At 42.8% G+C, this 23,656-nt stretch overlaps 1 protein-coding gene across 1 annotated transcript in view; it reads right to left on the bottom strand.

Annotated features, from left to right (window-relative positions):
* Positions 1-23,656, bottom strand: part of LOC137436387 (5'-3' exonuclease PLD3) — a 61,545-nt gene that overhangs the window by 31,963 nt on the left and 5,926 nt on the right. The window contains exons 2-3 of the mRNA XM_068130118.2: positions 15,784-15,938; positions 3,497-3,680 (exon numbers count right to left, since the gene is read on the bottom strand). Coding sequence (XP_067986219.1) covers positions 3,497-3,680; positions 15,784-15,938 — 339 coding nt within the window. The remainder of the gene's footprint in view (positions 1-3,496; positions 3,681-15,783; positions 15,939-23,656) is intronic.

Raw genomic sequence — 23,656 nt, 5'->3', positions numbered from 1 at the left:
GAATCCATCCACACTTTTTGAGATACTCTGCTCACAGACAGACAGTGGTGAAAACATACCCTCCATCGACTGGTGGCAAAGGTAATAAACTGTGATGCTGGCTTGTTATTGTCCCCCGTCGCACCGCGGAGCGAAAGGGGGACTATGGTTTTCCCCTCCGTCCGTGTGTCCGTCCGTCCGTGCGTGCGTACGTGCGTGCGTGCGTAAGCGAAGGACCGCATTCAAATTAGGTGTGTGGGTGCAACCCACGTCAAAATCCAAAATGGCCGCCGCCATGTATGTCTGACGCCGTGTATGTCTGAACATTGTGAGCGGAATATCTTGAAAAATAAGCGAAGTACCAACTTCTAATCTGGAGTGTGGGTGTATCTCGGCATAAGGAAGAACGCTATTGAAAATTGGGTCGCCACGTCAAAATGCAAGATGGCCGCCGCCAAGGATGTCTGAACCTTGAGAGCTGAATAGCTTGAAAAATAAGCGAAGTACCAACTTCTAATCCGGTGTGTGGGTGTATCTAGGCAGAAGGAAGAACGCTATTTAAAATTGGGTCGCCACGTCAAGATCCAAGATGGCGGCCACCATATATACAGTCACGTGAAAAAGTAAGTACTCCCCATGTAAAGTTTTGACGTTTTCAACATATTTCAACATACAGCTATTTGATCTTCATCTATCTATAATTCCACTAATCTCTGTGTGTATGTTTGTTTGTTTGTTTGTTTGTCTGTGACCGCTGTTTCTCGACAACTACCGGTCCGATATACTTGAAACTTGCCAGGTATATTGCTGGGGACCCGAGGATGTGCCTTTTCAAGGTTTCATATTAATCGGACAATTACTTACCGAGCTATGTCCAAAAAACGATTCAACCAATCAGAGAGCAGCGAGCTATCGCATGTGCCGAATGTGGCGAACACACTCTGCCTCGGATGGCACATTTGAGAGCGTATTCATTTATTTCCCGTCGGCAAACTATGTTGGCGCTATGTTGGCGTTAAACGATGTTTTAAAACTAATTAAAACTAATTTGCGATTCTTTCGCTTTCCTGCGATATGCGACCTTCCGGAGCTCCTGTGAGAGCGTGCGCCATTACGGATAGTACGGGTACGGGCATGCCATATGTTGGCGTTAAACTATGTTTTAAAACTAATTAAAACCATTTCATGTAAATAGAGGGGGGGGGGATTGTCACTGTACTCGCAAGCCGTTCGCCGTTCGCTTTGGCGTTGCGAATGGACCAAAACATTTCATGAACCAAACCATTTCATGTAAAGCGTTCGCCGTTCGCTTTGGCGTTGCGAATGGACCAAAACATTTCATGACCCAAACCATTTCATGTAAATAGAGGGGGGGGGGGATATAATTTTAGATATATATATAGTACGGGCATGCCCTAGTTTCAACAATATTGATAGATAAAGGTGATATAATATAACAAATATCATGAAACATTTACATTTTGTAGTCCATTGTATAATTTAAATAAAAATAAATGCAAATTTCGCATGTGGAAAAAGTAAGTACACCCCTACATTTATCACTACTTCAAATACCTAAAATTAGAATCAGGTGCAACAGCTCAGGTGCAAATGATTAGAACATCGTTAGAGAGGATCTTGGAGGAACCTCTTATTTAAACCTCAGACATTTAGTTTGGTTTGCTCTTTGTTGTTGAAGTGTGCGGCGTCACCATGCCTAGATCAAAAGAGCTCTCTGAGGCCTTCAGAAAGAAGGTTATAGATGCCTACGAGTCTGGGAAGGGATTTAAAAAGATCTCCAAACAATTTGAAATCAATCATTCGACTGTCTGGAAGATCATCTACAAGTGGAGAAGATTCCAAACAACTGCCAACTTGTTCAGGCCAGGCCGCCCCAGCAAGTTCAGCCCAAGAGCAGACTGTAAGATGCTGAAAGAAGCCTCTATGAACCCCAGAATGTCATCAAGGGACCTACAGGTAGCTCTTGCCACTGTTGATGTCAAAGTGCACGAGTCCACCATTAGAAAGAGGCTGCACAAATTTGATCTACATGGGAGGTGTGCCAGGAGGAAACCTTTGCTGTCCAGAAAGAACATCAGGGCAAGACTAAAGTTTGCCAATGAACACTAATGGTAAAGACCAGCACTTCTGGAACAATGTGCTCTGGACAAATGAGTCAAAGGTAGAGCTATTTGGCCACAGTACCAGAAGACATGTTTGGCAAAAACCAAAGACAGCATTTGACCACAAGAACCTGATACCAACTGTAAAGCATGGTGGTGGAAATATTATGGTTTGGGGCAGCTTTGCTGCATCAGGGCCTGGGCAGCTCACCATCATAGAATCCACTATGAATTCTTCATTGTACCAGAGGGTGCTTGAGGATAATGTGAGGCCATCTGTCGGAAATTTGAAGCTCAACCGAAGGTGGACCTTGCAACATGACAATTACCCTAAACATACCAGTAAATCCACCAAGGAATGGCTGAAAAGAAAGAAATGGAGGGTTCTGGAATGGCCAAGTCAAATCCCGGATCTAAATCCCATCGAGATGTTGTGGGGGGGATTTGAAACGAGCTGTGCATGCAAGAAACCCCTCAAACATCGCACAGCTGAAAGAATTCTGCATGGAGGAGTGGGCAAACATTTCTCCCAGTCGATGTCAGAGACTGGTAGACAGTTATAAGAAACGCCTACTTGAGGTTGTTTCTGCCAAATGGGGCAATACCACCTATTAGAGCCAAGGGTGGATTTACTTTTTCCACATGCAAAATTTGCATTTATGTTTATTTAAATTATACAATGGACTACAAAATGTAAATGTTTCATGATATTTGTTTTATTATATCTCCTTTATCTATCATAATTGTTGAAATGAAGATCAAATAGCTGTATGTTGAAATATGTTGAAAAAGTCAAAACTTTACATGGGGTGTACTTACTTTTTCACGTGACTGTATGCTTGAACCTTGTGATCAAAATATCTTGAAAAATAAACGAACTACTAACGTCTGATCTGGTGTGTGGGTGTATCGACGCATAAGGGAGAACGCTATTGAAAATTGGGTCGCCACGTCAAAATCCAAGATGGCCGCCTTGCGTCTTCCACTTTGTCAGGTCGCATCACTTCACCGACGGGGGAACTAGGCGTAACGCTTGTTACTTTTTGCTTTTTATTATTATTAATTTTTGGCTTTAGCATCATGAACAAAGAACACCTCTTGTACACACTGTACCTGTTTTTGGCTCCCATTGTGTTTGTAAATTCCCCTAATCATCTTATGTTCATTGCATTTTCACAACAAGGCGATGGATTTGTAAATATTTTTTAATACTATTTTTAAATTTTTCCAAAAAAAATCATATTTGTGTGTAATAAATATTTTTACATTTTATTAAAAACTAATAAATATTTTAAAATTTTATTTCATTAACACTTTTTTAATAAGTACAAAATATTTTTTCAAAGAACAGGTAATTACAAGTTGGGCAGACAAAAATCACAACAAGGGCACACCTGCCACGCAGAGGTAAAATTAAGGCCGAGGTCAGAATCTCGGAGCGTCCAATAAAATGAGGCCACGTCGAGAGAAGTTTGTGCTGTCCCGAGTAGCTCCAACCATGCCTGGAAGATGGAGCTGTGCACAGGCGAAGGGGCTGGATAGTGCAGGCCCTCAGGAATACTCTCGAGCAAAGTGACACTAATTGTGGGAGGGCCAAAATCAATCAATCAAATAATAATAGATGGAATTTATCAAAACATTGAGATCAAAATCAAAACATCAAGAATCAAAATCAAATAAAAAAACAAAAACACAAAAGCATTAAAAATAATAATAATAATGAAAGAATCAAATCAAAATCAATCAATCAAACAGTAATAGATGTAATTTATCAAAAACAATGAGATTATAATCAAAACACTGAGAATCAAAATCAAATCTAAATTAAATATAAAAAAACCAATTAAAATAATAATAATAAATAATTATAAATATAAAAGAATCAAATTAATCAATCAAATAGTAATAGATGTGGGTTATCAAAACATGGAGATTAAAATCAAAATATTAAGATTCAAAATGAAATCAATATTAAAGAAAAAAAAATTTTTTTTTTAAATATAAAAAATAAAATCAAAATCAAAATCAAAGAATCAAATTAAAATCAATCAATCAAACAGTAATAGATGTACTTTAACAAAAACAATAAGATTTAAATCAAAACATTGAGAATGAAAATAAAATCAAAATTAAGTAATAAAAAACAAATTAAAATAACAATAATAATAATAATAACAATAAATAATGAAAAGAATAAAAATAAACATAAAAGAATCAAATCAATCAATCAAATAGTTATAGATGTAATTTATCAAAAACATTGAGATTAAAATCAAAACATTGAGAACTAGAACTGCACTCAGTAGAGACATACCTACGCCAGGTGAACAGTTTACGTTTTGTATCCCAGAGTAGACCAGAAAATCACAATACAGAATCACAGTTAATCAAAATCATCCGTACAAAACTTTTTGAGATATCCTGCAATGTATCGTTTTTGGCCCAATCTCCCAATGGTGAAGAATCGCTTAAAAATGATACTAGCCGGATCCAGATCTTCACCAAAATTGAATCGATTCTTCCTCATCAGTCATCACACACACAACCTGTCCACCAGGTATGATCCAAATCCGTGCATAACGTTTTGAGATATCCTGCAATGTATCGTTTTTGGCCCACTCTCCCAATGGTGAAGATTCAAAATATAAATTCAACCAGCCGGATATTTTGAGATATCTTGTTCACAAACAAAACAGACAGACAGGGGTGAAAACATAACCTCCATCCACCTTTGGTGGCAGAGGTAACAAACCAACACATCCGCCAAACCAACACCTGCGCCAAACCAACACATCCGCCAAACCAACACATCTGCCAAACCAACACATCTGCCAAACCAACACATCCGCCAAACCAACACATCCACCAAATAAACACATCCGCCAAACCAACACATTCGCAAAACCAAAACATCCACCAAAACAATACATCTGCCAAACTAAAACATCCGACAAACCAACATATCCACCAACTGACACATCCGCCAAACCAACACATCCACCAAACCAACACATCCGGCAAACCAACACATGCACTAAACCAACACATCCGCCAAACCAACACATCCGCCAAACCAGCACACGCACCAAAACAACACATGTGCCAAACCAACACATCCACCAAACCAACACATCCGCCAAATCAACACATCCGCCAAACCAACACATGCACCAAACCAACACATCCGCCAAACCAACACATCCTGCAAACCAAATATACACACCAAAACAACACATGCGCCAAACCAACACATCCGCCAAACCAAACACATCCGGCAAACCAAGACATCCGCAAAACCAAAACATCGGCATCACCAACACATCCGCCAAACCTACACATGCGCGAAACCAATACATCAGCCAAACCAACACATCCGCCAAACCAACACATCCGCCAAACCAACACATCCGCCAAACCAACACATCCGCAAAACCAACACAAACGCGAAACTAACACATCCGCCAAACCAACACATCCAAGAAACAGAATCATCCACCAAACCAACACATCCGCCAAACCAATACATCCACCAAACCAACATCCGCCAAACTAACACATCCGCCAAACCAACACATCCGCCAAACCAACACATCCGCAAAACCAACACATCCGCCAAACCAACACATCCGCCAAATCAACACATCCGCCAAACCAACACATCCGCAAAACCAACACATCCACCAAACCAACACAAACGCCAAACTAACACATCCGCCATACTAACACATCCGCCAAACCAACACATCCGCCAAACCAACACATCCGCCATACTAACACATCCGCCAAACTAACACATCCGCCAGACTAACACATCCGCCAAACCAACACATCCGCCAAACCAACACATCCACCAAACCGAATCATCCATCAAACCAACCCATCCACCAAACAAAGATAATCTTCCACCAAACCAACACAGCTGCCAAACTAATACAGCCGCCAAACCAACACATCCACCAAAACAATACATCCGCGAAACCAACACATCCGCCAAACCAACACATCCACCAAACCAACACAAACGCGAAACTAACACATCCGCCAAACCAACACATCCACCACCCAAATCATCTACCAAACCAACACATCCGCCAAATCAACACATCCGCTAAACCAACACATGCACCAAACCAACACATCCGCCAAACCAACACATCCGCCAAACCAACACATCCTGCAAACCAACACACGCACCAAAACAACACATGCACCAAACCAACACATCTGCCAAAACACACACATCCGCCAAACCAACACATCTGCCAAACCAACACAAACGCGAAACTAACACATCTGCCAAACCAACACATTTGCAAAATCAAAACATCCACCAAAACAATACATCTGCCAAACTAAAACATCCGACAAACCAACATATCCACCAAACCAACATATCCACCAGACCGACACATCCGCCAAACCAACACATCCACCAAACCAAAACATCCGCCAAACCAACACGTGCACTAAACCAACACATCCGCTAAACCAACACATCCGGCAAACCAACGTATGCACCAAACCAACACATCCCCCAAACCAACACATCCGGCAAACCAATGTATGCACCAAACCAACACATCCGCCAAACCAACACATCCGGCAAACCAACGTATGCACCAAACCAACACATCCGCTAAACCAACACATCCGGCAAACCAACGTATGCACCAAACCAACACATCCGCCAAACCAACACATCCGGCAAACCAACACATCCGGCAAACCAACGTATGCACCAAACCAACACATCCGGCAAACCAACACATCCGGCAAACCAACGTATGCACCAAACCAACACATCTGCCAAACTAAAACATCCGACAAACCAACATATCCACCAAACCAACACATCCGCCAAACCAACACATCCGGCAAACCAACACATCCGGCAAACCAACGTATGCACCAAACCAACACATCCGCCAAACCAACACATCCGGCAAACCAAGACATCCACTAAACTAAAACATCCACCAAAACAATGCATCTGCCAAACTAAAACATCCGACAAACCAACATATCCACCAAACCAACACATCCGCCAAACCAACACATCCGGCAAACCAAGACATCCACTAAACCAACACATCCGCCAAACCAACACATCCGACAAACCAAATCAAACCTTCGGCCTGCCTCGACTTGTCAGGCCGGCCTCGTGTTAATTTGCGCCAAAAACCAAAGCATCGAGGCGGCATAAAGCATTGGAAGGACCTAACTCTCATTATTCTGCTCAATGCAAAACTACACATAGGAAAGGTCTACGCTTACACTTACTAAGAGATAACTGATCTTAAACGAGGCCGTTTTGGCTCGGAGGTACACCGTGACCATGGGGTCGGGGAGGAGCACGTAACAGAAATTGGGGGCTTGTCCGGGATAGAATTCCCTGACATCCTCGTCCGGGATAGAATTCCCTAACATTCCCAAAATTCCCAATTTTGGAATTGTTCTAACATTCCCAAATTTTTCAAAAAATTGGAAAATTTTTGTGTGAAGGTTAACATGTGTTAAGTAATAGTCACCATGGTGTTTGACGCAGAACAGTTTTGCGGCGTCCCCTAATGAGGCACAGTTCCAAGCGTCAAAAAGATCGGAACTCTTGATATTGGCCAGACATTTTAACTTGGAGGTCCGAGTTAATATGAAGAAAGCAGAGATTCAGACATTGGTGGTAGAATCTCTGGTGGGACAAGGAACATGGACAGAGGTAGCCTTGGATTGGTAACCCGAGGAAAAAGAAAATGTGGAGCTCCGGAAAATGGAGATGCAACTGCAGAGCCTGGAAAGGTTAAAAGCAGAGGAAAGGAGAGCTGCAAGGGAACTCGAGGAAAGAAGAGTAGCACAGGAACGAGAACTCGAGGAGAGAAGAGTAGAACAGGAATGAGAACGCGAGGAGAGAAGAACCAAGGAAAGGAGAGCTGAATAAGAAAGAAGAGCAATGGAAAGAGCAGAGGAAAGGAGAGCCGAAAGGGAGTTAAAGGAACGTGACATGGAGTATCAGAAGGAAGTTAAACTCAAGGAGCTGGAATGAATGGGAGAACGGAGAGTAGTCGTATCCATGCCGACTAGTTCGGCAACTAGTCAGAACACCTGGGATGTGGGTGGGCATATGAGGCTGGTTCCACCCTTCAATGAAAAGGAGGTAGCCAAGTTTTTTTTACACTTGTGGCTCAAAGCAAATCAAAGTGGCTCAAAAGAGAGACGGGACGGGGACGAAACCAAAGCGTTCAGAATCATTGGAATCTCCCGCGATGACGTTATCTCCGAGGGCCTTTCACTTACTCACTGCAGGCAGGTTGGTGGTCTTTCCGTCTTCTACCGACTCCTCTCCGGCCTTGCTCCCCCAGCTCTCTCTGGGCTCTGTCCCCCAAATATTCCTACAGGTCGCACAAGATCTGCCAGCAACCCTCTTATGGTTAAACTGCCAAAATCAAGACGCTCTGCTCACCTTCACTCCTCTTTTCTCCCGCCTCTGGAACAAACTCCCTCACTCTCTTCAATCCCACTCCTCCCTCCAGGTCTTTAAAACGGCTGTTCACCACCATCTCTTGTCTTCCCCAATCCAAAACCTTGATCTTTTCTACCCCCGCTAATTTCACCCCAAATCCACTTTTTTGAGGTGACTTTTGTCTTCTTTCCTGGAAGTCCTTGGTGTCCTTGCGTTTTATACCTATCCTGCCTCCCCCCAGGCCCTCTCCCTCCCACACATCTCCGGATGTCCCTGCTCTCAAATGTTGTGTTTGTGTGCTTACTTCCCTTCTCTCCCCATCTTGTCGACCGCTCCCCTTTTATATACTTTGTTTGCTTGTTTGTTTGATTTGTTTTTTTGATAAATGTTAGCTTTCACGAGCCTCGACTCTGTATACAAAAAAAAAAAAAAAATGCTAAAATGGCCTGTGGAGTCCTGGACTATGTTAGTGCAAAGTGTTCTGGTGGGTAAAGCTCAAGATATCTATTCGGCTTTACCGATTGACCAATGTGCAGATTATGAGGAAGTGAAGAAAGCCATTCTCAAAGCCGATGAATTGGTCCCTGAAGCTTGCTGGCAAAAATCCCGGAATGCCAGGAAGAGGGAGAGTGAGACCCATGTGGAGTTTGCCAGAATGAAGGAAACCATGTTTGATAGGTGGTGTGACTCGAAGGAGATTGGGAAAGACTTCAACCTGTTACAATTGATCTTGGTGGAGGAATTCAAACAGTGTGTCCACGCGGACATTAAAGTACATCTGGAGGAAAAGAAAGTACCAGAGTTGTATGAGGCAGCAACCGTGGCAGATGACTATGCCTTGACACACAGGATGGGGTTCCACAAACCTAACTTTCCGCCTAGAGTTAGCCAGGGGAGTTATGGTAAATCCGGTGCGGAGAACAAATATTCATGGAGGCGGCCTCGAGAAGACTATGAGGACAAATCTGATACCGCGACTTTTAGGGATCAGAGGACTACAGTTCCAGGACAGACTTATCTTCCGGGAAGCCCAAGGCAGGCCTCGAGTTTTTCCTCCGGGCCTACTTGCGCTTTTTGCAAGAAACCTGGGCATTTGATGTCCCAATGTTATGCCCTGAAAAAGAAAAATCAGGAGCGGAGTCAGACTAGTACAACTCCGAATGCATTGGCAAATGTGAGAAATAGTCCTTGGAGGACAGTGCCTTGTGAAGGTTCCAATGCCAAAGTTACGGCATCACAGAACGACCTTGTTCAAGAGGGTTACAAACCTTTTATTTCAGAGGAGTTTGTGTCACTGGATGGAGACTTGACTAACCAGAGACCTGTTAGGGTATTGAGGGACACAGGAGCACATCAATCTTTGATGCTTGAGGGCATTTCGCCATTGTCAGAGAAGACGGCAACTGGTGTTAGTGTTCGTTTACAGGGAGTTGGTGGCTATGTTAAAGCTCCACTTCATGTCATCCATTTGCAGTCTGATTTGGTGTCAGGACCGGTCACAGTAGGTTTACAAGCCACTCTTCCTGTAGAAGGAATATCTTTTGTTATCGGGAATGATTTGGCCGGTGGTCACGTTTCTGGTAACCCGATGTTTGTTGAAAAGCCTAGTATGGAAAATAACACCGCACAGTTAGAGAAGGAGATTCCGGGTATCTTTCCATCCTGTACCGCGACTCGTGTTATGGGTAGTAAGCGCTCTGAAGAGAAGAGGAAGGTACTGACGTCATGCTTTGCACAGACACTTCTTGTCAAGTACCCTGAAACTAAGTGTCAGCACACACAAGTCAGGGATGGAGGCAATATTGGGAAGCTCTTTGTAGGTGGACTGAACGTCAACACAACGGAAGATGTTCTGGACTCTGTCTTCGGCAAATATGGACCGCTCTTGGAAGTGCTGCTGATAAAAGACAGGGAGATGCAAAAGTCAAGAGGGTTTGGCTTTGTCACGTTTGAAAACACAAAGGACGCCAAAGATGCAGAAAAGAATTTGAATGGCAAGGATTTGGATGGTCGGACCATAACAGTAGAGAAGGCAGGCCATGGGCATCGAGGGGGCTACAGAAGAGGAAAACGTGGAGGTAGTTTCAGGGGTGGCTATGGCTCCCGGGGTGGGAGTAGTAGTTTTGGTGGTGGCCGCAGTCGAGATTACTATGGAGGCTCCCAGAGTTACGGCAGCTCCCGAAGGAATGATTATCAGGGTAGTGGCCGAGAAGGAGACCGCTATTCGCGTGACTACAGCGACAAGCGCTCCAACCGTGATTATTATGAAAGTTAGGAAGAGTCTGAAGCACTGAATGCTGCGGAGCAGTCGAGTCAAGATTCCTACACGGATTAACCGTGAACTCCACGTTCCTAAAGGCGTCCATGTAGTGAATACTTCCAGGCCCCACCACTCAACCACCATGAAACCTGGCTCTCAGCTCGGCCTCCTTCAAAAAGTGCTATAGGTTTGATTTGCTTTGGATTTTTTATCACAACCCCTTAACCTTCATTCAAAAAATGAAAAATAAAAATCAGAGGTTGATGAGATGGAGTTTGGCTTTGCAGGAGTCCAACTTGGAAATTGAGCATGTAAAGGGCAGGGACAATGTCGTTGCTGATGCTTTGTCCAGAGGGAACTAACTTTGGAAATTTCTGTAGGTTGTTTGGAAGTTTTGTTGCTTTATTTTTGGGAAATATTAATTATTGTTGCTCACGTGAATTGATGATTTGGGTGTGAGTTTTACTTTTGTTTGTTAAAAGAGTTTTTGCCTGCAAAGAAAGTTTTCCCTATGTTCAAACTTTCTTTCTTGAGGGGGGGAAGTGTTACGGATTCGTCACTTTTGTGGTGGTTTTCATCCACTGTAAATATTTCTGATTCCATGTACTATTATTGTTTTCAAAAGGTTTATTGTTCATGAACTGTTTTCAAAAGGTAAAAAAGTTAATGTTAAAAGAAACAGGAAACCGGATCGGGAACCGGACGACGAAGAGGAAGAAGTGAGAAAAGGAGGCGGAGCGAGTGAGTCGGACAAGAAGGAGCCGAGCTACTTGAGGTCTGGAGCGAACGTTAGCGAGCAAGAGTCACGAGTGAACTTTTGGGTTTCCCATGGAAAGGGATTCCTGCGACAGAGTGGTTATCGCTGTGACAAATTAACCTGCGTGTCAGGTTTTGCGATCGATTCAGGAGAGAATCATCGTCGTGCCATTGTGCCACGAGGCCGGGCCATCGGCCATTTTGACTCGCGCAGGACTTGCGCTTCGCTCACGGTTTTGTCTTGTTTCGACCATTTTCACCACGTTCAGACGTCGATCTGGGGGGTGTGTGTGTGACGTGGCGTTTGAGTGGAAAGTCTGCGTGTCGCCGACTGTGAGCGGTGGAACGTCCATACCCAAGGGTGTGATCTCTCAGTCGCCTGGAGGGCGCCTTTGGATTTCCCAGTAGCCTTGAGGGTGCCTTTGCCCCGCTTTGGCAGCGGGACTGTTCTTGCCATCCGAACGGGATTCTGGTCTCGATTGGACATCGTTCTGGCAATTGCTGGAGCGAATTAACTTTGTCTTGAAGCCGGGAATAAGAAACATTGGGGATGTTCTTGTCTCACTCACTTGGAGCACAGTGAGTTATATATTACAAAACTGATGGTACCATCACAGGACATATTGCTTGTACTTTGGAATACTATTATTGTTGTACTGTTATTCTTGTGTAATCTTAATACAATATTTGTTTGTGAGTAACAATTGGGGTGGCTTCTCCATTGATCTTTGACATACAGAATAACACATTTTTCTGCCGTGACTCCTCTCGGGGCTCGGAGGTACACCGTGACCAGGGGGTCGGGGAGGAGCACGTAACACTTGCCTGGCGTGGCCCTCCGTGGTCACAGCACGTCCCTCGATGAAGGCAAGCAGGCAGGCGGGAGGGATCCTTGCGGCACGTATCTCGAACAAAGGCAGGCTGGCGAATATGCGCGTCTCTCGCCAGGCTCGGCGGTTCCTCACAGCGCTATTAATCAACGGCGCGCTTTCAATCGCGTAACTCAATAGGGGATTTGCCTCAAGCTCAACTGAGCGTTCACCTGTTCAAAAGCCTCTCCCCTCAAAAACTGCTTGACTTGTTTCAGCGCACCTCTCCTCAGAACTTGTTCAAGCGCCTCTCCCCTCAAAACTACTCAAGCTCATCACCCAGCGCAGGTCCTCCTCAAACTTGTTCAAGCGCCTCTCTCCTCAGAACTGATGTGGGGGCTTTGCGCAAAAGGGTTATATTGCCACGCCCTTAGCCCACATCGAATGTTCCAAACCACGCCTTTGCCACAGTCGTAACTCGAGCCCTGATTGCTCTCCCACTCCCCTCGCCACTCCCCTCGAGCCCTGATTGGCGGCTCGCGCTTACCGTCGGCTACTCCTCCACCTTCCTTCGGCCTGCCTTGACTTGTCTGGCCGGCCTCGTGTTAATTTGCACCAAAAACCAAAGCATCGAGGCGGCATAAAGCATTGGAAGGATTTAACTCTCATTATTCTACTCAACGCAAAACTACACATAGGAAAGGTCTACGCTTACACTTACTAAGAGATAACTGATCTTAAACGAGGCTACATGTTGTAGTGTGACTAACTATGAGGGGGAAATTAACCTTTTATTGCAAAAATACAAAACCGCAACAATATATATATATATATATATATATATATATATATATATATATATATATATTTATTTATTTATATATATATATATATAATGAGTATATATATATATATATATATATATATATATATATATATATATATATATATATATATATAATGAGTATATATATATATATATATAATGAGTATATATATATATATATAATGAGTATATATATATATAATGAGTATATATATATATATATGAAATGAGTATACTGTATATATATATATATACTTGCAAAGATACTGGTCAATGATGGGGGTTCGTCGATGTCTGACGTGAAATGAACAATTTTCTTTGGAGTGTGTATTGGTAGAAACAGTTCAGTATAAATATTCAGTGAGTATACGTTGCAATGGGTGCAGCTGGTAACCCCGACAACCTTGTTCCATTCTATCAGCTAAGATTTCCATTCCATGCTCGTTGTACCATCGAAGTACTGCTCAGGAGTGACGCTGTAGTAAAGAAATTACCATGGGTTAGTAATTAAATTAACTCGTGAGTGCAACTCGGCAATAACGGGCCAAATGACCTCCTCATCACGGTATAACCCCTATTAAGGTACATCGTGGTTAAAGTTTCATTGTGATTAACCTTGGGAGCTCAAAGCAGTATGATCACAAACAAACAGCAAAACAACAACTCATCTTGTTGTGCTGTGATTGTTGGAGGGTTCACCCGTTGGCATGTGGCGGTTTGTAGATGGTGTCACGTGGGTCATTTTTTGTACAAACTATTTTTTCACCCCTAAGAGTTATGTTGTTAGATGAGCAGTAAAATTCCCTTTAAATCTATGCATAGGTTGTCTTTGTACTATGTTTGGTTTTTGAATAATTAGTGCATTTCAGAGGTCACGTGACTCCTGGTTTGCCGAAATTACCGATCATGGTAATGCCTCAATTAATAGTTGGTTTTCAGATCTGATAACATATTTGATGATTAGACGTCACAATCTCACTAATTACATCGGCATCCATCTTGAAATCCGATAAAAATTGGGCTTTTTATAAAGCTTTGTATATGTGGATCAACCCTTGGAGATCATGGCGACAGGTGGCAGCTCGGATGTCCATAAATTATTAATTGTGAGAAAATAATTGTTTTAAACCCCTATTTAGGTGCAGGGTGGCACAAGAGGTTATCCTATAAAGTTTTGTGGCGATTAATGATGGGAGTTCAGAGGAGTAGGTTCACAAACAAACAAACAAATGAACATATGTCACCCACAGGGTGAACCGTATCTTGCCAAAATGTGAAAATTCCGTTTTTTCGTCATGACGTCATCAAATGACGTCATAGCGTCAAACTGTTTACAGATCTGGGAAGCACTCATCAAGGGCATTCATATGAGGTATTACTCGATATGGTACCTACGATTTCAAAATTTGACCTTGGGGTCAATAATTTTCGACCTCCAGCGCTAACCATGAAGGTCAAGGCCGATCGCCACCAAAAACTAATCAGCTGAGCGCCGGACCATATACTAGATTCCCATGAAGTTTGGAGACGATCCGATCAAAGTTACTCAAAAAATTAGTGTTTCGTCGACCTCCATGATTGACCACAAAGTGACCTTGACCTTTGACCTTGACCTTCAAAATTTTGTGTGCTGAAGGGTATCTCTATAGGACTCTGATATGCGAAGTTACAGGAGTTTCCAATAATAACTGTGGTCTACAGAGTGATCTAAACGTGAAAAAAAAAATGATTAACCACAAACAAACATACAAGCTGACTAATACATCTTGCAAAAACTTCGTTTTGGCAAGATAACAAACAAAACAAATGGACATTTCGCTTTATATATATATAATCGTATATTGTTATGTGGAAGGGGACGGATCCATAGCTCGACTGTAATAAGTGTAACATGGTCCGTGTGTTTCGAGTAGGTTAGGTAGGCATGTATCAGAATAAGTAACGTCTTGTAAAATATAATAACCACCTTTAGAGGCCATTTTTCCCCGCAGAGCAGGGGTTTGCCTTTTTCGGGCACCGTGGTCCCGTTTTTGAAGCAATGTTTTATGGCCGGATGCCCTTCCTGCCGCCAACCCTATTAGTCGACACAACGTCTTGTAAAATATGATGCTGAGAAAGCTGCCTATGTAATTCATAGACAGTGTAGTCAGGGTATTATTGTAGGTGTAAACACCTCTTGTTTGTGTGCGATCCATCATTGTGTGCTGTTCCTTAGATCATTGTGTGCTGGGCGTTTAGCGGGTTGTCTTGTCTGCTGGCATTAGCTCTTCCCCAAACACCCCACACACACACACACACACACACACACACACACACACACACACACACACACACACACACACACACACACACACACACACACACACACACACACACTCACACACACACACGTTTATGCCATGATATTGGTAGTAACCAGGGTTTTTTTAAATCAATAATCTTTTACCAAGTAACATGTCAACCAAACGTTTGAATACAGCATATTATGTGAAGAGATCCAAACTGACAATCAAACATGCCAAGGTAGATTTGAATTGAACGTGCAGGTGTAGGCTGGATTGGGTGTTTGAACATACCTGCAAGGGTCGTTGCAGACATTCTTGCTGTGTTTCACTCCCGGAAGTTCCCTTTCCATCATATTTATGACGACGCCGGCCGAGGCCGAGCCGACGATGATCATACAGGATGTGTACACCACAGTATGTAGCAGCATGGACCGATGGTGATTTGTCTGTGGGGAGGGGAGCGGGTTGGGGTGGGGATTTCAAAATGAAACCAAATTACCTTTCACTACATCTAGATGGACGTCTAAACGTCATTTGGTAGCATCACACATGAGAGATTGCTGAAGAAGATGCACAACTATTGTGTCAGAGGATAGATACAGGTGTGGAGAAGAGGACGGTTGACTGACAAATACAAAGGGTCAAAATACAAAGGGAATATTCAGCTTGAAGGGCTGGCAGGATGACCTAGAGGTACGCACACTCACCTCTAAGGTGTCTCCCCTGGCTTCAAATCCAGACCCACCTATAAACTGTCATCCCAGTGTTTCATAGGCAGATTGATTCATCAATGTGTGTGTTAGCCATCAGATGGATCCCAAACAGGTGTCCTTCACGAAGACTAGGTGAGCTATTTCCGGCACCTTGGCCAAATTCCGAATGTCTGCCCTGACTAACTGCTGGGAAGACAATGGCAAACCACCCATAATCACCATTGGCAAGTCGCCACACAATCAATCTTTCCAAGCTCTTTCCCTTTTTTCGTTCACAATTGTTATCTTATCTAATTCTCTACTCTCTAGAAGGTATGACACGTGTACATGTCAGGTATGTATCGTACATCTCGCATGACACGTGTGCCTACATTTCTCTCTTTCACTTTCCTACCTGCACTTCCTTCAAATTGCCTCATTCTGGCACGAGTCACCATACCTGTGTTTCTTCTGCTCACTCCGTCCACCTCGAATCAGGCACTCATCATCAGTGTGAACCTTCGCTCACACATTGCACTTCATTTTGTCCTGGTTTCTGCGATATGCTTAAAGGTTCAATCGATGTTGTCCAATTGGCTGCTTATCCATGAAGTCATAGCTTCTTCCTTTTGGGTCCAGAGAAAGACTCTCATTAGAAAATGGACACATTACGCTTCACGCACAATGGGCACAGGTTCAGTGTGCTGCGCTCGATGGAAACAAAATGGTGTCAAATTGCAAGTTGTCGCCACTCCCTCTCCTTCTTGTATCTTGTGGAAAATGCCAGGGGCATAGAAAAGGCCCCTTCATACATAGTGTGTGTCATGTGGCAAAGTATAGAAAAGAAGGGATATTCCATAACTTGTGGAAAATGCCAAACAATAGAAAACATGAAGACGTCATGCGGAGCACGATACTTGCAAAATCCGCCCCCCCCCCCCCCCCCCAACACCCAAAACGTTTTCCATTGATACAGCAAATTGTCCATTTCATGAAGATTAAAATTTACGATCTTTTTTTTTTCTTTTTTTTTTTGTATACAATATCGAGGCTCGTGAAAGAGCTAACATTAATCACACAGAAAGACAAACCGACACATAAAACATATAACATGGGGAGCGGTAGACAAGATGGGGCGAGAGGGGGAGGAACACAAACACAACATCTGAGAGCAGGGACATCGAGAGATCTGTGGAAGGGAGAGGGCTTTGGGGGGGGCAGGCATGGGAAGGGGGGGGGGGGGTGGGAGAGGTATAAAACATATGGACACTGCCAGGACTTCCAGGAAAGAAGTTGGGATTTCAAACAAGGTGGATCTGGGGTGAATTAGTGGGGGTAGAAAAGATCAAGGTTTTGGATGGGGAAAGATAAGCGATGGTGGTGAACAGATGTTTTAAAGACCTGGAGGGAGGAGTGGGATTGAAGGGAATGTGGGAGTTTGTTCCAGAGGCGGGAGAAAAGAGGAATGAAAGAGTGAAGGTGAGCAGAGAGCCGAGATTTCGGCAGTTTAACCATCACAGGGTTGCTGGCAGATCTTGTGCGACCTGTAGGAATATTTGGGGGACAAAGCACAGAGAGAGCTGGGGGAGCAAGGCCGGAGAGGAGTCGGTAGAAGACAGAAAGACCACCTACCTGTCTGCGGTGAGTGAGTGAAAGACCCTCGGAGTTAGCTTCATCACGGGAGATTCCAATGATTCTGAAAGCTTTGGTTTCAACAGCGTGAAGCCGAGCTAGGTGTGAGACAGGAGCACCGGCCCATGGGGGAGATCAGTATTCCATTGAGCTGCGGATCAAAGCCTTGCATGTGGTGAGGAGCTCAGGTGTGCCGAGGAAGGACTTCGCACGACGGAGGATGCCCAGTCGGCGATTGGCTTTGGAGGCCAGCTTGGAAATGTGGTTTTCCCAAGAAAGATCACAGCAGATAGTGAGACCCAAAAGCTTGAGCGACAGAACTTCTTGGAGAGGATTGTTGAGAAAGTAGATGGGAGGGTTGTCCAGTCGATCTTTTCGGAGAGACATAGTAAGAGTGTGAGATTTGTCAGGATTGAAAGACATGTTCCACTTGTTTGCCCAGTCTGTGATTTTGTCCAGGTCTTTAGAGAGCGAGGAGGCTGCAGACTGCCGATCTGAGGGAAGAGGAATGGAGCGGCTGAGAGTGGAGTCATCAGCAAAGAGATAGAGAGGATTTTCCAGAGAGTCGGAGAGATCATTGATAAAGACCACAAAAAGCACAGGGCCCAGAACACTGCCTTGGGGAACTCCAGCCTGAACAGGAAGGGGAGATGAGAGAAATCCATTCAGGGCCACACGTTGTCTACGACCAGAGAGGAAGTCCGCAAGCCATGCATGGAGATTTCCATGGATACCATAGGAGGAGAGTTTGGTAAGCAGAGCTGGGTGCCAGACCGTATCGAAGGCACGTGATATGTCAAGGGAGACAGCTCTGATTTCCTGTTTGGCATTGAGGACCTCCATCCATTGTTGAGACAGCAGAAGCAGCATGTCCAGAGTAGAGTGACCTGGTCTGAATCCAAATTGATGATCGGAGATCAAGCCATTGGAGAAGAGGAAGGATTTCATATCCGAAGCAATGATGGATTCCATGACTTTGCTGATATTGGTTCAGGTACGAATCCAGACCCAGCCTATCAGTGGGATACAAAACGTTACCTGTTCAGCCTGGCAGACTGGCGGAGGTATGCGCTCTACCGAGTGACCCAATCTAATAATGTTTTTGTTATTTTTCAATCATTGCTGTCACTTTCACAATTGTGACTCTTCATCCCTTGTCCTTGTACGTTGATTCTTGGTGGAAGTAATGGTCACCATTGCCCATCATTTGCATCACCTGACATAGCCAAACAGCGTCATCGGAGGATGTGTATGTTACTGATCATATATATTTCAATTACAGGAAATGAAATGCAGGTGATGTACATAAACACTAAAGCAAGGCTAGTAGACTATGGTAAGCGCAAAATTAGGTTGATGATTTAAAGCAATTCGGTGATGAATGCACACAGTGCATAAACAAGTTAAGAGTCAAACAAATTGGGTGCAAAGAAACCTGAAGCCCAGTTGGGTAAAGAAAAAATTGGGGAGTTACAAAATGGTACATTTGATTCTTCTTTTTGTACTTTCCTCAACGACGAGCGAAAGAATAAGAAGTCTTACACCCATAAGAGAAGTGATGACTATTACCCTCACCAGAGGAGAGGACATTGCATTTGGGTCCGTTTGTCTGTTTGTCCGCGCACAATATGCTAACAGAGGCCACAAACGCCACCTGGTGGAAGCCAGTATTACATGTTATCCTCCTTCAACCGAGTAGCTCGAAAAAGTAGTGTGCGTACAGTTAGAATGTGAGTATTTCCATAAAGGATGTATTGTGAAGGTGAGTGCGTCTATAAAGTACATACCATAAAAATACATCTATGTCAGTAAAATACGTGAATCTATAAAATACATATATCTGTGGAGTTTTCACAAAGACTAAGAAAGTGATTGGAGTTTTCATAAAGACAAAGAAAGTGATTGGAGTTTGCACAAACACAAAGAAAGTGATTGGAGTTTTCACAAAGACTAAGAAAGTGATTGGCGTTTTCATAAAGACTAAGAAAGTGATTGTAGTTTTCACAAAGACTAAGAAAGTGATTGGCGTTTTCATAAAGACTAAGAAAGTGATTGGAGTTTTCACAAAGACTAAGAAAGTGATTGGAGTTTGCACAAAGACTAATAAAGTGATTGGAGTTTTCACAAAGACTAAGAAAGTGATTGGAGTTTTCATAAACACTAAGAAAGTGATTGGAGTTTTCACAAAGACTAAGAAAGTGATTGGAGTTTTCACAAAGATTAAGAAAGTGATTGGAGTTTTCATAAACACTAAGAAAGTGATTGGAGTTTTCATAAAGACTAAGAAAGTGATTGGAGTTTTCACAAACACGAAGAAAGTGATTGGAGTTTTCATAAACACTAAGAAAGTGATTGGAGTTTTCACAAAGACTAAGAAAGTGATTGGAGTTTCCATAAACACTAAGAAAGTGATTGGAGTTTTCACAAAGACTAAGAAAGTGATTGGAGTTTTCACAAAGAATAAGAACGTGATTGGAGTTTTCATAAACACTAAGACCGTGATTGGAGTTTTCATAAAGACTAAGAAAGTGATTGGAGTTTTCACAAAGAATAAGAACGTGATTGGAGTTTTCACAAACACTAAGAAAGTGATTTGCGTTTTCACAAAGACTAAGAACGTGATTGGAGCTTTCATAAAGACTAAGAAAGTGATTTGAGTTTTCACAAAGATGAATAAAGTGATTGGAGTTTTCACAAACACTAAGACAATGATTGGAGTTTTCATAAAGACCAAGAACGTGATTGGAGCTTTCATGAAGACTAAGAAAACGATTGGAATTTGTACAAAGACTAAGAAAGTGATTGGAGTTTTCAGAAACACTAAGACAATGATTGGAGTTTGCATAAACACTAAGACAATGATTGGAGTTTGCATAAACACTAAGAAAGTGATTGGAGTTTTCACAAAAACTACGAACGTGATTGGAGTTTGCACAAAGACGAAGACAATGATTGGAGTTTTCACAAAGACTATGAACGTGATTGGAGTTTGCACAAAGACTAAGAAAGTGATTGGAGTTTGCACAAAGACTAAGAAAGTGATTGGAGTTTGCACAAAGACGAAGACAATGATTGGAGTTTGCACAAAGACGAAGACAATGATTGGAGTTTGCACAAAGACTAAGAAAGTGATTGGAGTTTTCACAAAGACTAAGAAAGTGATTGGAGTTTGCACAAAGACTAAGAAAGTGATTGGAGTTTGCACAAAGACGAAGACAATGATTGGAGTTTTCACAAAGACTAAGAAAGTGATTGGAGTTTGCACAAAGACGAAGAAAGTGATTGGAGTTTTCACAAAGATTAATAAAGTGATTGGAGCTTTCATGAAGACTAAGAAAACGATTGGAATTTGTACAAAGACTAAGAACGTGATTGGAGCTTTCTCAAAGATTAATAAAGTGATTGGAGCTTTCATGAAGACTAAGAAAACGATTGGAGTTTGCACAAACACAAAGAACGTGATTGGAGCTTTCATGAAGACTAAGAAAACGATTGGAGTTTGCACAAACACAAAGAACGTGATTGGAGCTTTCATGAAGACTAAGAAAACGATCGGAGTTTGTACAAACACAAAGAACGTGATTGGAGCTTTCATGAAGACTAAGAAAACGATTGGAGTTTTCTCAAGGATTAATAAAGTGATCGGAGTTTGTACAAAGACTAAGAAAGTGATTGGAGTTTGCACAAAGACGAAGACAATGATTGGAGTTTGCACAAAGACGAAGACAATGATTGGAGTTTGCACAAAGACGAAGACAATGATTGGAGTTTTCACAAAGACTACGAACGTGATTGGAGTTTGCACAAAGACTAAGAAAGTGATTGGAGTTTTCAGAAACACTAAGACAATGATTGGAGTTTGCATAAACACTAAGACAATGATTGGAGTTTGCATAAACACTAAGAAAGTGATTGGAGTTTTCACAAAAACTACGAACGTGATTGGAGTTTTCACAAAGACTAAGAAAGTGATTGGAGTTTGCACAAAGACTAAGAAAGTGATTGGAGTTTGCACAAAGACGAAGACAATGATTGGAGTTTTCACAAAGACTACGAACGTGATTGGAGTTTGCACAAAGACTAAGAAAGTGATTGGAGTTTGCACAAAGACTAAGAAAGTGATTGGAGTTTGCACAAAGACGAAGACAATGATTGGAGTTTGCACAAAGACGAAGACAATGATTGGAGTTTGCACAAAGACTAAGAAAGTGATTGGAGTTTTCACAAAGACTAAGAAAGTGATTGGAGTTTGCACAAAGACTAAGAAAGGCACTTCCGTTTCCGGTCTTGCTGGCGACGGTTCGTTTTTTCGCAGGTCTCCACGCTCTCCATCGAAATCGAAGTTAAGTCATTGTTCCAATTTGTATTTTCGTTATAACTGTATTTCTTTTATGGTGTATGTACGTATATTGTCCCGTCAAAGATTTTCGGTGCAAATCTTTCATACCTGTATTTAAAATCGCGTTAATTCGTGTCGTCTCGAGGTCTTGTACAGTGTACACTGTACAACCTTGAGGCTTTGTTTTTCTCTCAGCGCCTGTCGTTTGTGATCCAATAACTTTCGTTCTCTGTTTTCGCAGTCTTTCCACCCCAAAGCCTACTTCCTTATGTAAATCTCAACTCAAAAAAACAAAAATAAAGACTACCTTCTCTGTGCTCATTCGTTTATTCATTCTTATTCGTTCGTTCGTTCTTCGACCACGTGTTTCTCCCCCATTTCCCCAGATAGATTGTCAAATTTCAATTCGTTATTTTATCGTCCATGTGATATTGTTTGATTATAGTTAGTTTTGGTTTGAATTTCCTGTAACTCGTAATTAATTAATCGTGTTCTGCTCCTCGTGTGTGGCCTTGTACTGTAGTTGTACCCCCGTCGGTGTTTTGTTAACTTAAGTGTGTTTTGCTTGGCTCTTGGTTTTTTCCCTTCTACCCCGAACATAATACTGTCTAACGTTCTAAATCCCCCCCCCCCCCCCCCCAAAAAAAAACAAAAACATTTATTTTCTTTTCTCCACGTGTACTGTTGTCTCATCCTGTATTTTCTGTCCAGGTGTGCTGTTCGCCCCACCCCCATTATCTCCTTGCCATCCACCGTTTGCCCTGTTCACGTGACTCGTGGTGGTCCCTCTCGGCTCTCCCCCCGTTGGTATTTTTGTGCATATAAGATTGTTCATAGTTCTGTTTAAATATTTTAAAATATGTTTAACCTTTCCCCTTCTGTTTTTTATTCAGTGGTATATTACAACACGCTGTTTTTCTTCCTATTTAAAAGGCTTTTCTCAATTTCCTCTCCAACTCATTCCACTTCAAAAAAAAGAAATTCAATATCTTATACGTCTCCCTCACTACATGGTCTAAATTCACATTCATTCCATCCCTCCTCCATCATCCTGAACCGGATTGCTAACTTGAAAATCACAACAAACCCAATTTGTTATCAATGTTCGTCTTTCATTAATCATCCACTTTCTAAACTCCCCTCTTGCCCCTCCCATCCAAATCCCCCCCCTTGCACCTACACTCCGAAACTTCCCCCTTGCCCCACCACTCTTAAACTCCCCCCTTGCCCCTCCACTCCTGAACTCCCCCCTTGCCCTTCCCCTCCTAAACTTCCCCTTTGCCCCTCCCCTCCTAATCCCCCCCCTTGCCCTTCCACTCCTGATCTCCCCCCTTTCCCCTTCCCTCCAAAACTCCCCCCTTGCCCCTCCCCTCCTAAACTCCCCCCTCACTCCTCCCCTTCAAAACTCCCCCCCAATCCCTCCCATTCAATTCTCCCCCCATACCATTCCTCTCCAATTCTCTCTCCTCCCCCCTCCTCCTCCAAGCTGCCTCCTCCCCAC

Source organism: Myxine glutinosa, chromosome 11, assembly GCF_964187855.1.
Source record: "Myxine glutinosa chromosome 11, kmMyxGlut1.1, whole genome shotgun sequence".
In the NCBI taxonomy this organism is placed as follows: domain Eukaryota; kingdom Metazoa; phylum Chordata; class Myxini; order Myxiniformes; family Myxinidae; genus Myxine; species Myxine glutinosa.
This window is presented reverse-complemented; position numbering and strand designations above follow the sequence as displayed.